A 17,315-nucleotide genomic window follows, 5' to 3' on the forward strand; every position below is an offset into this window, starting at 1 on the left:
AACTCATGTATTTCTTTCAATACAATGTCAGATATAACAGGCTTAAACAACATGGCAATTTTTAAAAGCCCTTTAGACTGCAACTGCTAATTTTCAGAAATTGAATCAACAGTACAGGAGACAATCTTTTATTCTTGTGCTTTAAGTGAAGAGCAGATTAACCACATCTCCCCCCCTTTCCTTCCATTTTATGTAATTACAGAACTTTAGAATTACAAGGAGACCCAATAGATCCATCTATTCTTATCCTTCCAATGCAAACATGCATTTTGAGACATTAAACACAGCTGGCCATATGTCTCCCATCGGTTGTCTAAATAACATCTCTAAATCCTCAAGAAGGCACTGTTCATTAATCTTACTGAAAAAAGAAATCTTGTGCTAAAAACCAGGAATACAGTAAAATTAAGTAAAGCTATGTTGTTTTAGTTTTCTGCTGCTGTGCAACATAAGTTTGTGATATATTCTAGCGTAACTTTTGCCATTTAACAAAATAAACCAAGTCCACAAAATATTGCTTAACACACCTAGGAAAAACCACAATGTAGATGATCCCATCCCAAAAAAGAGACTTAAGGAGTTTTTAAAAGCATGTTTATGTGACAGCACATAAATGTTCGTGTAAAAAGGGCATTATGACAGTTGATACCACAAAGATTACAGTAAGAAAAAGCACTTTATGACAATATTTCACAAATTCACAAGGATTACTTTAATATACAAAGCAATTGCTACCATTCTGAACACAAAGCAGCTAATATGTACATAGTGTTAATAAAATGCATTATAACTCAGTACATTTTTTCTTTACACAAAGCACAGAAAGATTTAGGTAAAAAAAAAAATTAAAACAGGGATGCTTCTAGAATGTAGGGAATTTTATTAGAAATGTATTTTCCTCACTATAGTTACTTATTTAGTATTCAACTCCAATAGCAACATCAGAGTTAAAAGTCAATACCCTGTTTTGTGCTGACAGTTTTGGGGGGAGGTATTCTTGACCCCAATCCTCAAGGAAAAACAAAACAACAAAACCAAAAACCCGACACCTTTCTCTCTAGAAACTTCCCTGATTATTTTGTTTCTAAAGTTTCAAGTGATACAGCTAGGTTAGAAATAATTCCTTTTTTGGGTGGGGATGACAACTGACATGACAAGCCAGTCAGGGACTGTACATGGAAAACTGCCAACGAGCACTCTCCTCTGCCATCCTCATCTATCCTCACGGATTATTTCCCAATTTTAATATAAATAACTTTATTACATACACAAATTGGAGTGGCACCTGGATAAAAATACAATGTCTATAAAGCATATACCAATTCAATTTGAAAAACGTAAGAAAATAAAACCTCCCAAACACAACGACAGATCGTTTCACTTGGCCAGCTGACTAAGGTCATCATCTGCAGGGATTTCCTTCCTTCCCTACCAATTTTTGAACTATGTTAGATTTACTCTCACATCTGAGATGCTCCTCAGACACCAGCTTAGAAATGCTCCTATAGGCAAGTATTAAATAATGCCTGTATAAAGCAGGTAAAATTTGCATTTCCTATGGTTTGACCCTTTCAAAGACATTTACTGAAGAATATTCATTTTCCTTTTCTTGCTGGTGAGAATAACTCAAAATGTATCGTGTTTTACCCAACTAGGACCTGTATGTACAGTACCAGAATGCAGACAGGTCAATATTTTCTCTCTGTGCTAAACAACTCAGCCTGTTTATAGTATCAAATTGCTTCACAGGCTTTTTTTTTTTTTTCTATTTTTATTTTTTTAAAAAATAAATTTCAAGCTAAAACACCTGAAATATAATCCCTCCATTCAAACGTTATCTGGTCCCTCTTAAAGTTTGTCTGCCCCCTGAGGACACATACAAAGGCTTAAGCTACATTCACTCATCAATAAGAACTTATCATCAGCAGATGAGACAGATGGAACTGCAGCACCCTGTTTGATTGATTTGAAATTCTTCCATACTGACTCAGCTCCATGATATGTTCGACCCCTCAGGGATTAGTGCCTCTCTCAGCTGTTGATTCTAGACAGTCAAGGAAACCAGTTCCTAGTACATACAGTGACTGTGCAGTCAACTTAAAAAAAGTCAACACATCAACATTAAAAGTATTCAAGATGTATGTAAGCCGTCCAACAGAAAGTTCTAGTTGTGCTTTGTACAACTGAGTGAACAAATTTATCCCACAATTCTTCACCTATAGGCTTACTATAAGCACACCTCACTTTTCCTCTCATCTGAAACCAGTCAAATTTAGACAGTTATTTTTTATGTTAATGAAGACAATTTAAAGTGAAAAAGTTAATCAAATTATTATATGTTCTCCATGACAACAATAATTAATTACCTTGAAGTCTTTCACTGTTCTGCACAAATTCAAGGATATCTTAGGATCCTATAGATAGTATTAATGTTGGGGTGAGGACAGAATCTCATTTAAAATAGGAAATAAATATTCACTTGAGCTGTATTTCCTTCTATCTTTATTCATGATGAAAGAGAATTAGATAGGGTTTGAACCCATTTTTAAATTAATTGAGCTAGTCTAATTTCCTTATTTTCCTCTTTTTACAGCTATTTATAAGGCTAGCATTTAGGTGTTAAATAAAATATTTTAATCAATGAAAAGCTTCCATTAAAAAAGACACATGATTTGAAGAGAGGAGAAAGACATAAAAAGTCAGATGACAATTAATTGATGAGGGATTTTCTCAAGTTTGCTAATACCCCAAACAGGGTCATTTTAAAAGTGCAAGTTACACCAAACATTTACAAAGAATATAATGTAAATATAATCCAAATAAATATACAACTTTTGTATTAAGTCAATGGGAAACAATATACCAACAGTTTTCAGGGTTACAAAGGCAACAAACAGAGCCTCTTGAAAAAAGTGAAATGGTGTGTAACAAGTGTCTTTGGAACCTACTTTAATTCAAAATTTTAACTTTAAGATGTCAGCCTTACTTAATCCTGAAAAATGAAGCAGCCAACCTTCTGATCTTCAAAATAAACAGACCAATTTATGCTGACAGCTGACTACAGCTGATTACAGAATTAAAAATATTAGAAATGAAAATAAGAAATCTAGACTGAAGTCACTTAAAGTAAGTGAAAGCATCCTGGTTTAAACAAACTTGTATCTTCCTAAGCCTTTGTATGATTCCACATGTCACCCTAAATGGTCAAAAGGATCACGGATTAGGCCTGAGAGACAGAGATAAACTTCAGCCAGATACTTCTGATCGGACAGCCTGCCTGACTGGTATTGTGCTTTCAGATACTAGCACTGCTGCTGACTTACCATCTAAGTATATTTTCTGACAAAAATCCCTGCTCAAATGAAAACACCAAAAGTTTTCCCTCAGGATGATTTTTGAAAAAAAATCAGTGGTACCTTTTAGAAGCTATCTTCAAAATGTTCTTACCACTGTTATAGCTGCCAGAGACAAAGCATAAAAACCAAACACTTTTGGGGGTGGTGGTGGTTGTGGTGGTGGTTCAAGTGACTAGTAACATGTTTAAAAGTATCAAGTCAAAGAGAATTAACAATTAAAAAAAAAAGAAAATTAGCAGATAAAAAAATCCATCATGAGTGCTGGAGTAATGCAGTCCAAGAAACTACCAAAAGGGATGCAATAGATCACGCAAAAATGTAAAATTTCATCTGACCTCAATATACTATAATACTTAGCATTCCTGACTTAAGAGCTCTCAGAGCCTCAGATATATACTGTATGTATATATATATGTACACATATATTATACAAATGCCATCCCCCCAAGAATATCTAAATGAATAGAGCACCTATGACAATATTATGGTTGCCAATATGGTACTTGAGTTTGAAAAAGAGTGAACTTAAAAATTACATCTGGTATCAATTCTTTTTAATAATGTGAACACATTGGATCTAGCCCTTTCTAAACCACTTTTCAGTTAAACACTATCAAAGCCTAAAAACTCATAAGAGCAATATATCAAAAATAAACCCCTCCCACTTCATTTTTATTAGAGTTAATCTGTCCTATAGATAAAAGTGCCACATGGCCCTATATTTGCAAAGTGAGCAATACCAAACTTGCTATTTTCTAGGCAAATCAGTAGCATATGTACAGATTCCTATGATGACATTTTTATTCCCTTTTGGCCAATATGAAGAGAAAAAACATTTATAATGTGGCCACATATATTCTTGGCTGTAAGATTTTTAAAAATTATGTTGTTAACAAAGATTCTCAAAGTTGCATGCTTAAAAACAAACACATTTTTCCCAATTCTCTTAAAAAAAAAAGTTCACAAAAGATGCTTAATTTCTGTCTGTATAAACGAAACTCTTCAAGTCTCTCCAAGGTCTAAACAGATTCAGCAACAGAATATACTTCTTACCTCACCATTAACTGACTTCAAACCAGAGCAGTCATCCTCAAAGTAACTTATAAATCCAACCAGCTAATATGGATGTGATTGCCTTGATTTATCAGGGACTAAGAGACCACCAAATTGCTAATTAAACAACCCTGATTTCTGAAAACATTTAATTTGCTAAATATTTCAATTCTAAAGCTTATGACTTTTAAAATGTTCAGTTTTGACATTCTGACTCATTTAAAAATTCTGGTTTGTGAACAGATTTCTGATTTTGCTTGGTTTCTATCAAACCAATTTTGGAAAATGGTATATCTATGCTGGCATACAAATAATTTTTATGCTTCAACTTTCACCGTTAGCTCAGCAGGATAAACAACAAAATTTACAGTCGTTTGAAAGCCTTCTTGAGAATCTGGTGAACTGTCCAAAGATAAGACTACATCACTCAATTCTTAGAATGATGCTGGCTTCATAAACTCTGTTCATCCTTAAAAAAAGACAACGGGTTGTTACAAACAAAAAATACCATTTACAAATATTAATTAAAAGTCTTACTTTTCAAAATGGACTCAATAATGAACACCCACATCTGCACATTTTGTTAACACATTAACAAACTTTTAAAAACCCATGACATAACTAAATATAAAACATTAAATCCTAGACTCTCTTAAAAAAAAGAACAACTTCTCAAATGAGAAATTATAATCTAACATTATGTCATTTTCAATTTTTCAGATCTATCTCAAGTCTTATTTTTTTTTAAAGTGTAACTTTTAAATTTATCGACTTAGTGAATAAAATGAGTATTAGTAATTTAAAGTCATATTGGAAACAATGTGTGACACATACAAATACAGCCGGCTCTAGTCAGGTAAAACAAACAGGTAGCTCCTTTACAGAGTAACAGAGGATATACAGCACACTGGAAAGCTAAGCAGCCCTATCCCTTTTGGAAGAAAACAACAAAAAAAGGTCTTACAAGAATGACAATTCAAATATTGTAGTACAGCAGTCATTCAAATAAGTCTGAAGAAAATTATTTTCCTTGTGTATATCTAATATTGTACTTTTAAACTATATCCTTATAACTTTTTTCATTAAAAAATTCACTAAACTGTTAAAGTATGTTAATAGGAAAACAATTTAAAATCAGTATTTTTCTACAACACATAACATTTTATAAACAAATATATCACTTTGCTTCAACATCTTGAAGGCTTTCCTGTTGGTGGTATAAGTGCAAAGGGGAGCAGTTTAATTAGAAAAACCTTTTTAAGTAAATGTGTGACAATGTAAATATTTTTGAAAGTGATGACAAAAACATTTATTTAAAAACCTTGTTATATAACTCAAGGAACTGGTTTACTAATGAGCATCTTTGTACTAAAAATTTAGTACTAAACTAAATGAAGCTTTGTAATTTTACTTACTTTGATTTAATTTAAAATCAAATACCATGCTTTTTCATTCAGTTGGTTACTTCTTTTAATGTATTCAAAAATGCTGAACACATACAGAACTGAATTAAGAAGCAACAACTGCCCTATCGAAGAGCTATAGTTAATACAGAATATTTTTAAGAACCAAGGACAAGTGTTCAGTATTGAAGAGAATGTACATAGAAAGCACTCTGAATTCATTCTTAATTTCTTCAACACCATCCTAAAATTCTTTTCTCACAGGGTATATCTCTTTAACGATTATACATAATTCACAATGGAAATGTGAAAACATGTCAATTTGGCAATCAACACTTCTTCATTGCACCTTACTTACTTTAAGCATGCGGCCCAAACATTACGTCAACTCAAGAAGCTGGGGTAATTCTGTCCCTAAGGCAATCAAGGAGCTCAGCACAAACCTTGAAATCATTAAAAAAAAAATTTTCTTTTCCTCATTTCCCCCATCAATTTACAAGTAAACAAATTATTACTTCTTGAAGAGGGCAGGGGATACAAAGCAGAAGTCTCTTCATGATTCCTGGTGCTGAAAATTTCTCGAGGGGAGAAGTGGAGGCAGGTGTTGGAGCATTCACAGTTTAATGCAAAAGCACAAATGAATGAAATTCGGTAGTTGCTTCCAGGCAGTTTTGCGCATAGAAAAAAAGAAATGTTTAGAAAATAAAATGTTTATTTTGTCTTTCTGGTTGTGGCCAAGCCAGTCCTTTTCCCACCATCATAGGTGAAAATTTAAATCCCAAATTAATCTGACTTGTGGCAGTAAAGGTCCTTAAGTGCTTTTAGCTCCTCAATCAGTGTCTTGTTTTGATTTTCAAGCACTGCCACTCTATTTTCTAGACATTTCACATATTCTTTCTTCTTTCTACGACACTCTCGTGCTGCTTCCCTATAAGCAAAAGACAGGAAAAATTATGCAACATTTCTGCAGCCTTTATTTTGGGTTAGGTAGAATACATTAAAAAAAGAGATCTGGCTCAAAGCAACAAACATTTTAATATATTATAGATTAGGCATTTGAAAAAAATAAAGAGAACGACTCGGAAATTGCCTAATGTAAAATTTTCAACATACCATAGAAAACTGATTAAAAAAAATACAACTGTTCTGAAGCACCGATTTTAATTGATGGGGCAGAAGGGTAGCAAGCGTTCTCACATGAAAATAAAAATTGCTATATTTTGGAATAGAATACAAAAATTCAAATGAGCTTTAAATAAAAAATTTAAAGAACTCTTTAGCTTGGAGAGTGCCTCTTAAAGTGTCTCAAAAATTTCTGGGTATTTTTAAGAACAGAAGAGAATGAAAATATTCTCCCAATGGACTGGATGGGCAAAAGGACAGATACACAAAACAATGGAGCAAGCAAGCCAGACACCCCAGAAACAAGCCTATACAAATATGGTCAATTACATTTTGACAAAAGTACAAGGGCAATTCCACAAAGAAAGAATAATCTTTTTTAACAAATGGTGCTAGAATAAACAGCTGACACAGAAAGATAAACCTGAACACACTTCACACCTTACAAAAATTAATTCAAAAGGGATCAGAGACCTAAATGTAAAATATAGTTATAACACTTGATACAGTGCACTTGGAACTTTCATACATTGCTGGTAGAAAGGCAAATGATATAGCCACTCTGAAGAACAGTTTGTCAGTTTCAAATATATACTTACCATTTCATCCATCCAGGCCACTCCTAGATATTTACTCAAGTGAACTGAAAGTTCATATAAAAACCTGTTAAACTGTTCACCGTAATTATTCATAATCCTTCAAAACTAGAAACGAAGATAAACTTTAAGGTGAATGGATAAACCACATCCATAAATACCAAGGATAAAACCAACTACCTGATTCATATACCACTAACAATGCATTGTGCTAAGTGAGAGAAGTCATATCCCAAAGGTTACATTTATAGGAGATTCTGGAAAAGACGGAAGAAGATGGAAAACAGTTCAGTGGTTTCTAGGAGCTGGGGAAAGAGGTAGAGGCCATCCACCAAAAGTTATCACTGGGAATTCCTTTTAGAATGGTATAAATGTGCTGTATGGCACTGCCATGGCAGATCTGGGAATTCTTTTTAGAATGGTATAAATGTGCTGTATGGCACTGCGGAGGTAGATCTGGGAATTCCTTTTAGAATGGTATAAATGTGCTGTATGGCACTGCGGTGGCAGATCTGGGAATTCCTTTTAGAATGGTATAAATGGGCTGTATGGCACTGTGGAGGTAGATCTGGGAATTCCTTTTAGAATGGTATAAATGTACTGTATGGCACTGAGGTGGTAGATATGTCTGTCAGAAGCCATAGAACCATACAGCACAGAGAGTAAAGCAATGACAATTTAAAAACAGAAAACAAGATGTCAGGCAATCCCAGAATTGAATGAACATGTTGAGACATCTAACTTTACTGTAAATGTATGACATAACCTCACTGAGGATGTCCCAGGTGGCTCAGGGGTAACGGACCTGTGAAGCCAGAGATGCAAGTTTGATCCCTGCGTCGGGAAGATCCTCTGCAAGAGGTAATGACAACCTGCTCCAGTATTCTTGCCTGGGAAATTCCATGGACAGAGGATCCTAGTGGGCTACAGTCCACGGGGTCACAAAGAGTCGGACAGAATTTAACAATTAAACCACCACCACCACCCACCTCACTGAAAGGAGTAGAGAAAAAAGAAGCACAGCTAAGTAACTCTGAAAACAGTGCCTTCACTAGTATTTTAAGGTTATAAGCAAAAAAAAAAAAAGAATTGTGCATAAATGTTGTATTGTAATTTGTTTCTCACAGCGGTATAAGTTAGCAATTACAAAACTATTTTATATGATACTAGCGTTTAATAAATAGATAAATAAACCATCTTTATTGGGAAGCCAAGTTTCTGTCAGAGAATGAAGTTACAAATAAGCGAAGGGGGAAGGTAAGGCTAAAATAAACCCTGTGGTTAGAGATTAGTCAGTGGGGTTAGTAAAACATACTTATAATAATTACTACAGTATATAGTAATACACAGAACTATAGATGTGTGCATACATGAGCTAGTGTATACACACACACACACATATATTTCCTAGCTCTGTCCTTTAAGAGGGCCTCAGTAGCAAAGAGCACTTTGAAAAATTTATAAAAAGAGAAAAATAATTGTAACGGGGGGCAGTTGGATAGCACTTTAACCAAGTGGTCAAAGTAAACCATTTTCCAGTGAAAGAAACTAGGGTTCACTGAAGAACCTGATTTCAAAGCTAAGGCAGAGAAAACCATAAGATGAGAAGTTGAACCTGGATAATATAGTGTCAGAAAATAAAGATGTGTTTCAAGAAAATTAAGATGCCATCTAAAGGACACAGGAACTAACTTATAAGAACTCCTAATGGCCAAAGCTGGAATAATCTTAACAATATCATAAGTAATACTGAATTACAGCCCAAAGAATAAGGTAAATATCTATAAATTCATACTGAATTTGAATAAATATGAATGAATTCATATTCATAAAAATTACATGGGGAAGAGAAAGATTTTCCTTAAAGAATTCCAGTTAATAATTACAGAAGGGATGGGGAAACAAAATTCTCATTAGAATTTTATCATCGTAATAATCACCACAGGAAAGACCTCCCTGTGAATACTAAAATTAAGTGGGGAATACCTGAAAGAGAAATAAGATATTTGCATAGTCTCCAAGTATCTTTGTGAAATTACACCAATTACTATGTTAGTTTTCACCTATAACCACAAATTCTTTGATACTCTGTTCTTGGAGGTGGTATTTAATAATCCTCCATTTCAGTGTGGGCTGAATGTAGTAACTTGCTTCTAAGGAATAGGGTGTAAAAAGAGAAAAATAAATGTAGTGGGGCAGTTGGAGAGCTTTAACCAAGTGATCAAAGTAAACACTGTCAGGAATGAATCATGCTAGTATGTGCTTCCTGATAAGTGACAAAGGGCAGACTATACCTCTGTGGATTCTTCCCCCTAATTCATTACCTTCACCTAATCATAAGAAAACATCACACAGGTCCAAAGTGAGGGATATTCTTAAAGAAACTTTATTACTCTTCAAAGTGGCAAGGCCACAAAAGACAAAGGAAAAGACTGTCACAGACTGGAGGAGATGAGGAGCCACAATGAGTAAATGCAGTGTAGTAACCCGGACTGGATTCTGGTAGAGAAAAGTGGAATAACTGAGGAAATTCAAATAAAATGGATAGTTCAGTTAATGGTATTATACCATGATAAAAAAGAAAGTAGGTGAAGTCGTTTAGTCGTGTCCGACTCTTTGCGACCCCACGGACTGTAGCCTACCAGATTCCTCTGTCCACGGGATTTTCCAGGCAAGAATACTGGAGTGGGTTGACATATTTCCTTCTCCGGGAAATCTTCCCGACCCAAGGATGGAAGCCTTGTCTCCCGCATTGTAGGCAGATACTTTACAGTCTTAGCCACCAGGGAAGTCCAAAAATACTATGTTAATTACTATCCATAGTATATGACAGAATGTTAATTTCTTTAGTTTTAAGAAACACAGACTGGTTACATAATATGCTAAAATTGTAAGAAAGTTGAGAAGGTTGATAAGAGTATCTAGAACTCTGTACTAAAATGTTTTTAACTGTTCCCATAAGCTAAAATTATTCCAAAATAAAAAATTAAAAACTATACTAAAAATGTTATTTATCATTGCACATATATACTAGGGGAAAAAAATTATACTCCAGAATGTTAACATTTTGGGTGGCACATCAGTGGTGAGTAAATATTTTAGCTTATGTTTTCTAATATGCTTATAATGAACATGTTTATCTTCTATAATAAAAATAAATAAAAATGGGATTATAATATATATATATATAGGTAACCTGGCTCTTTTCCTCTATGAGCATCTTCCCATCTCAATAAAAACAAATCTTCATTATTAATGGTTGGTTTTACATAGTTGAATGAAAAAGTGAAAGTTGCTCAGTTGTGCCCGACTCTTTGCAACCCCATGGTCTGCAGCCTGCCAGGCTCCTCTGTCCATGGAATTCTCCAGGCAAGAATACTGGAGTGAGTAGCTGTTCCCTTCTCCAGGGGATCTTCCAAACCCAGGGAATGAACCCAACTTCTGCACTGAGGATGGATTCTTTACGGTCTGAGCCACCTGGGAAAGCCCAAGAATACTGGAGTGGGTAGTCTATCCCTTCTCCAGGGGATTTTCCTGACCCAGAAATCGAACCAGGGCCTCCTGTTTTGCAGGCAGATTCTTTACCAGCTGAGCAACCTGGGAAGTTGAATGGATGTACCTTCACTGACATAGCATACACTTTACTTGGTTTGAATTTTTTTTTTTTAAACCCTATTTCTAATTCACTGTCTTTAAATCTACCTATTACATACCCTTATCAGTCTTCTGACTTTATATGTTAAAAGGTTTCTAGTTTGTTTGCTTTGCTATTTTATCTTTTCCTTAGCTAATCATAGGTGTTGTCATACCTACTTAACCTTTTCCTTTATGACTTCTACTTTTATGAAAACTGTTAAATTCTTCCTGCATTCTAAAATTAGAAGACAGGGATTGCATTGCTTCCATAATTTTTTACTCCTCCCTCCCTGTGGGAAGAGTATACATCCCCATTTCACTGACGCTGGGCTTGTCCTCACCTGTGCTTTCGCCAGTGGTACTCGAGTGGACGTGATGTTCACCACAATCAAGCAGATGCTTCAAAAAGCATTGCCCCCTTTCCCTTTGCTACAAGGACAGGCCTCAAAGAGATGCTCCTCCTTTGGCTGGGAGCATGTGGAGGAGAGCCATAGCATATGACTTGCAGCTGCCAAAATGTAAGTAAGTGAGGAAGAGATTTTTGTTTCTAAGACACTGATTTTTTGTTACTGTAGCAACACAATTAATGTAACCATCTATACTTTTAGAACATTTACCACTTTATTTTTGAGTATATGGCAATTTGAATGTTACAGAATTTGAAGAACCACAACTTTTCCTTATCCAAGTTTAGAGGACAGCCTTTGTGTGGGGTACATAAGGGCCATCTATCCTAGTGAGTATGTTCAGGAAAAGATTGATTCTCTAACTTTTCCACCTAAGTAACCATAACACCAGAGAAAGCTAAGGATGGGGGCACAATCCAAAGCAACCACTGTTGTTATGAGTTTAGTTTTACCTTTAGTTTAGAATCTTTAGTTTTACCTTTAAAATGTTTGTTTCCGTCAAATTTTTGAGCAAAATAAATATTCAAGGGAAGCTCCCATGTTTGCTTCGTGGCCCTCCATACCTCCAGCACACTGCCACCATGCGTTCCAGTTTGAGCAGCAGAGCAGGTGATGACAACTGCATGCTGGAACCTGAGAGGTAGCATGCGCACATGCTCTGGTGCCAGATCCAGGCTCATTTCCCAGTTCTACCCATTTCTTAAAAGGTGTGACCTCTGGCAAAATATTTACCTGCTGACTGTAAAGTGGAGATAAGCTTCTGTCTTAGTGTGGGCAGGACTAATGAAATATATAAAGAAACAAAGTACTGTGTCTACCATATACTGTACCTAAATAAGTGATATCTCAAGGGAAAGGTCAAAACTAGCATATAATTAAGTGGTATCAACATAAAGGTGGTGCCTGAAATACAGGTAGGCATGAAAGTTTCAAGGGAAAATTTGAAAAGTAGGCAGAAAACCAGGTGAATAAGCCAAAGAAGAGCTTAGAGAAACAAGCAGTTAGAAGTGTCAAATACTCCCATAAAGGTAAAATGAAATGAAAAGAGAATACTAGATGTGCCAAATGGAAGGGTATCTGTACGTTTCTGAAGACACAGGAGTGGTATGGTGGGCTCAGAAGGCAAATTCTAGTGAATGAAAGTTGAAAAAGTAGAAGCAGCAGGAATCTGGGAATAAAAGGAAAAGGGAGCTATAGCAGTCAATGGGAAGTTTCCTTAGAGTGAAATTAAATCCAAGCCAAAGTATTTTATTAAAGAGTTCACAGTAAGTTAGGTAGCTTCCCTGAATATCTCAGGTAAACAGAAGCTGTTAGGAGCTGAAGCTCTGTGTGCCCTGTCCCCAACCTGGAGGTGTGTGTGTTTGTGGGTGGGTAGGTGTGTGTGTGAGAAATCCATGAATCAAATGAATAGAGAAAAAGGAAAATTTGGTATGCCAGTCAAATTAATTTGCTTTTATAAATGGGCATCTCTCTCTGTACACCAGAGCAGACAAGAAGCTATAGTGCTGCCTCCTCACCTAATTCTTAAGTGTTTCTGTTCTACAGAGCCAGACTACATAGACATAATCTGAAGTCCTTCTGATATTTTCATAATCAGGAGATTTATTTTTTACCTGACTGCTGTGTCTGTTGAGAACTGGTTTCTTCAGTAAATACTGTTACCTTAAATTTTTTAGTCTAGCCTTTACTTGAGACTTCTAATCAGACTTGCTTCTCATTTTAAAAAGGGTTAAACGTTTCCCTACAAACATTTAAAACTGAAAAAGTTTAAACAGAGTTTATATTTTTAAATACATTTAAATATGAACACAGCTTTTATGTTTCTGCTTATTATTCTAACTTAAATACTTACAGAAAATCACAGATTGATGGAGCACCAATAAGTTACTCAGCTTGTTTCCAACTCTTTTCCTAATAACCTGGGAAAAAAACTGCCATTTCTCATAGTCTAGAATATTTTAGGAATGAAAGAGGCTGATCTGAGCTGAAAAATGAAATTGCAGAAAAACAGATGTTTCAATACAGCACTGCAGTTACAAAGTGCTTTCAAAGGAATTATCTTATTTGACCCACAGAACAACCCTCTGGGTAGGTAGTGGGATTCTATTTTTACAACAGATCCTTTGTAAAAATGCCAGAAAACTGAGGTTTAGGAGGTGATGCTCTGAAGTCACAGCAAAAGGGGCAGATCCAGGATTTGAATCTAGATCCTCTAAATTCAACTTTCATGTTTCCTTCACTTCATCACAGCATGTGAAGAATCTTGGGGTGAAAGGCAGAGGAATATTTTCAATGTTTCAAACTTTTAACATCTTTATTTTCCTTTTTTTTGGTTTGTCTTAGGTAACTTCCATATTTATCTTAAGGTAAATATTTAAATCCTAAGCTAAATACATACAAATACTAAAGTAAATACAAGTAAATAACATTTTTACTCTGCTTTTGTTTTTTTAATGACAAAGCTATTTACAGCTATGAATTTACTTTATGGAAATAACTTTCTCATGTTTAAAAACTTTTTGACATCCAGCATGTTCACTGTTTAAGACTAGCTCTATTTTAAAATTTTTGTCAATAATAAGATATTCTCAGAATTAATCTATTTTTTGAAAAATCTTTATTTAGGTGTTTAATATGCATTAAAACTTGGACTGGCCATCATACATTTATTTTATTACAAATACATTTAATGTAAATAAAGCTTACCATTTATACACACACACACACAACTCTTAACTTTCTTAATGATACTACTTGTGACAGAAAAAAAATTTTTAAATAACTGAGTTAGCTGGCTGAAGCAATAGTGAAAATATAGCAAAGCTGTGCATTCTCTCTCTACTTATCAAAGACTGACCATTAGCCATCTCATTAAGTGCAGCTTATTAAATAAAGAAGTTTTAGCAGGATCCATCAATTTTACCAGAAAAAAAATCCCAATGCAAAGATCCTACTGACATAATCTGAAGTTATTCTTGACCTACAACAATCTAAGTAAATGCAATGTATATACCTGTTCTTCATGAGGCGAACCTCTCTCTTTCGCGCCGCTTCTTCAGCAGGCTGTGCAGGAAGTGCTGGGGAAGACGCCATAACAACCCCAGGGGCAATGGTGCTAGTGGGCGCTGTGCGAATCTGGTATGTCTGTACATCTCCAGAGGCAGCTGAAAAGAGAAACAGGGAGCATGGTGTGAGACACTGAAGCACTGTGACTTGGTAAAACTATGGGTCAATCATGAATCTGAACATACATTTTGAATTAAAAGGAAAAAACGCAACAGATGATTCTGACTAAAATGTTGAGAATCAGCAGCACTCTTTGGGTCACTCATTACTCAGAAATAATTCCCAATTTAGAGTATTTATTAGTATAGGCACTTGGATGAAAAAGGATCTTCATGACTTATGTCTGCTGGATCTTACATTTATCTTTCACTGGAACATAGTTCTGTTCTGTTGTTAACATGTTTACCAGCCTTAAACCTAAAAGGTGAGTAGGGCACAGCTTGGATGATCTTCCTAGACAGAGTATAGTCCTCAATGTCTTCCTTTGATACTGGTAAATTCATATTAAAAAATCTCAAGTAAACTCTTGCCACGACATAAAACTGACCATGACTTTTCATAAAATACCAAAATCGAAGAGAAAATAAAAGCATTATGGTCAACTATTATAAATTGCTAATTGTAACAAAACTGAAAGGATGAAAAAGTATATCACTTGATAACAATTATACTACCTGTATAAAGCACCGTTTTAATGTAAATGATAATGGCTAAATAAACTGAAGTTTTATTTGTATAATTAAATGATCCATCATTTGTGAAATAAAAAAGTCTCTAAAAACAGCTTAATAATAAATATGCCCTCCTAGGAATAAGAAACCTAACATTATCTGAGAATTTGAAACTCTTTAAAAATCATCCATTTTTGTTATTAACATCAATTAAAATGTGTAGTTTGAGTCGAAAAGATGTATATACTAAATGTGTTACCATCTTCAAACTGACGTTCAGAATTCAAATTCACTGACATCCTGCTTTACAATTTTTGAGTACCTGCGTGTGAAGTGAAAAGGTGTTTTACTCCCATTAATAAGCAAAATATTATCTTCTTCAAATATTATTTGTTTAGTAACAAAATATCCTGTAAGTACATTAGAGTCCTTTAAATATATTACGATTCTTTAGCTGGTTTTAGAATTATTGAAAATTAATCATCCATGGTGAAGGGGCATATATGTCATTACCTAATAGAGACAAAACATACTATTAATGAAAATATTTTTAGAAACAGATTATTTCCTTAATATGCAAATTTTAAATCTGGCATAAATCATTCTTAAAATATGCAATGAATTCAAAGAAAAATGATCCACTATTCATAAAGATTTCTGAAACAAACAGGAAGAAAACAACAAGAAAACAAAAAAAGAAAAAATTTTTTAAGTTCTGAATTTTTGCAATTCACCATGGATTTAACTACTCTTGCTCATAGAGCAGTGGACTTGCACAATGGCAAAAGATTTTTCAGAACATAATGATTTCCTTTGAAATAAAAAATGATGCCCATATAAATGGAAGATATATATTACTTTTGACTAAAAACAGAGAAACAGAATTTGAACCTCCAAAGATTCTTTTCAGTGATTTAGCACAACTTTTCATTTGACACATTGAAAAAAAATGAGGTCAAGGGAGGCTGGCTTTTACTGAAGGTCACAAAGCAAATCTATATACTTTGATTTAGAAACTAGCTTTTTAAACTCCTAATTTTATTGTTTTTCCCTCTAGCCTACCCCATTTCTCCTACATCCAAATGTTAAAGGTGTTAAATATAGAAGTTATATTTTTAAAACTGAAAATAGTTGTTTTTATGCCATGACATTTTGGTCCAATTGGAATAACGGAAGAAGAGTTCATGGAAAATATTATCTATGATGCAGAAAATAAGCTGTATTGTAACAGTGCTTTGTATTACCATACTTACTTTTTTCTGAGTCTATAAAATTTTAACCTTTTAAAGAATTTACCACACCTGTGAGTTCTAAATTCTCTTACCTTGAACAACAACTTGGTTGCTGGGCACTAGGATTTGCTGTCCATCAGTGGTCTGTGCATATTGCAGGATAGTAGTACCTGGCTGAGTGGCAGCTGCATTGGTCATGGTTAATGTCTGCAGGCCCTGTACCCCATCAGTACCATTGTTAGCCAGCTGTATTGCTCCTCCTTGGGTAATGGCAACTAAAATCCAACAGATTTTATTGTTATAAGTTTAATTACTACCATATAAAACACACACACACTAAATTCCAATAATAATTTGCAGACACATCTAGGAGAAATTATTACAGCAGATAACATCACTAAGAAAGATTCTCTATAGTCAAGTAACTTTCTGCTCTGCTGCTGCTGCTAAGTCATTTCAGTCATGTCCGACTCTGTGCGACCTCACAGACGGCAGCCCAACAGGCTCCCCCGTCCCTGGGATTCTCCAGTGGGTTGCCATTTCCTTCTCCAACGCATGAAAGTGAAAAGTGAAAGTGAAGTCGCTCAGTCGTGTCCAACTCTTAGCGACCCCATGGACTGCAGCCCACCAGGCTCCTCCGTTCATGGGATTTTCCAGGCAAGAGTACTGGAGTGGGTTGCCGTTGCCTTCTCCGAACTTTCTGCTCAGGAAAACTTATATTCAATTTCTAGAATACAAGTATACTCTATGAACCACATTATAATTTATAATAA

General features: G+C 34.8%; 2 protein-coding genes across 9 annotated transcripts in view; one reads left to right on the forward strand and one right to left on the reverse strand.

The window, feature by feature from the left end:
- Positions 1-17,315, forward strand: part of METTL21A (methyltransferase like 21A) — a 55,317-nt gene that overhangs the window by 17,582 nt on the left and 20,420 nt on the right. The window lies entirely within an intron of this gene.
- The window catches only part of CREB1 (cAMP responsive element binding protein 1), a 56,732-nt gene continuing 39,529 nt past the window's right edge, over positions 113-17,315 (reverse strand). For 7 of the 8 annotated variants that reach the window (XM_040228679.1, XM_040228677.1, XM_040228680.1 and 4 more), the window contains 3 exons: positions 16,635-16,817; positions 14,587-14,737; positions 113-6,740 (listed from right to left, as the gene is read on the reverse strand). In XM_040228679.1, coding sequence (XP_040084613.1) covers positions 6,596-6,740; positions 14,587-14,737; positions 16,635-16,817 — 479 coding nt within the window. In that variant the 3' untranslated portion in view covers positions 113-6,595. The remainder of the gene's footprint in view (positions 6,741-14,586; positions 14,738-16,634; positions 16,818-17,315) is intronic. The other variant, XR_005719008.1, reaches the window with a different exon arrangement.

This window comes from Oryx dammah, unplaced genomic scaffold (assembly GCF_014754425.2).
Source record: "Oryx dammah isolate SB20612 unplaced genomic scaffold, SCBI_Odam_1.1 HiC_scaffold_27, whole genome shotgun sequence".
In the NCBI taxonomy this organism is placed as follows: domain Eukaryota; kingdom Metazoa; phylum Chordata; class Mammalia; order Artiodactyla; family Bovidae; genus Oryx; species Oryx dammah.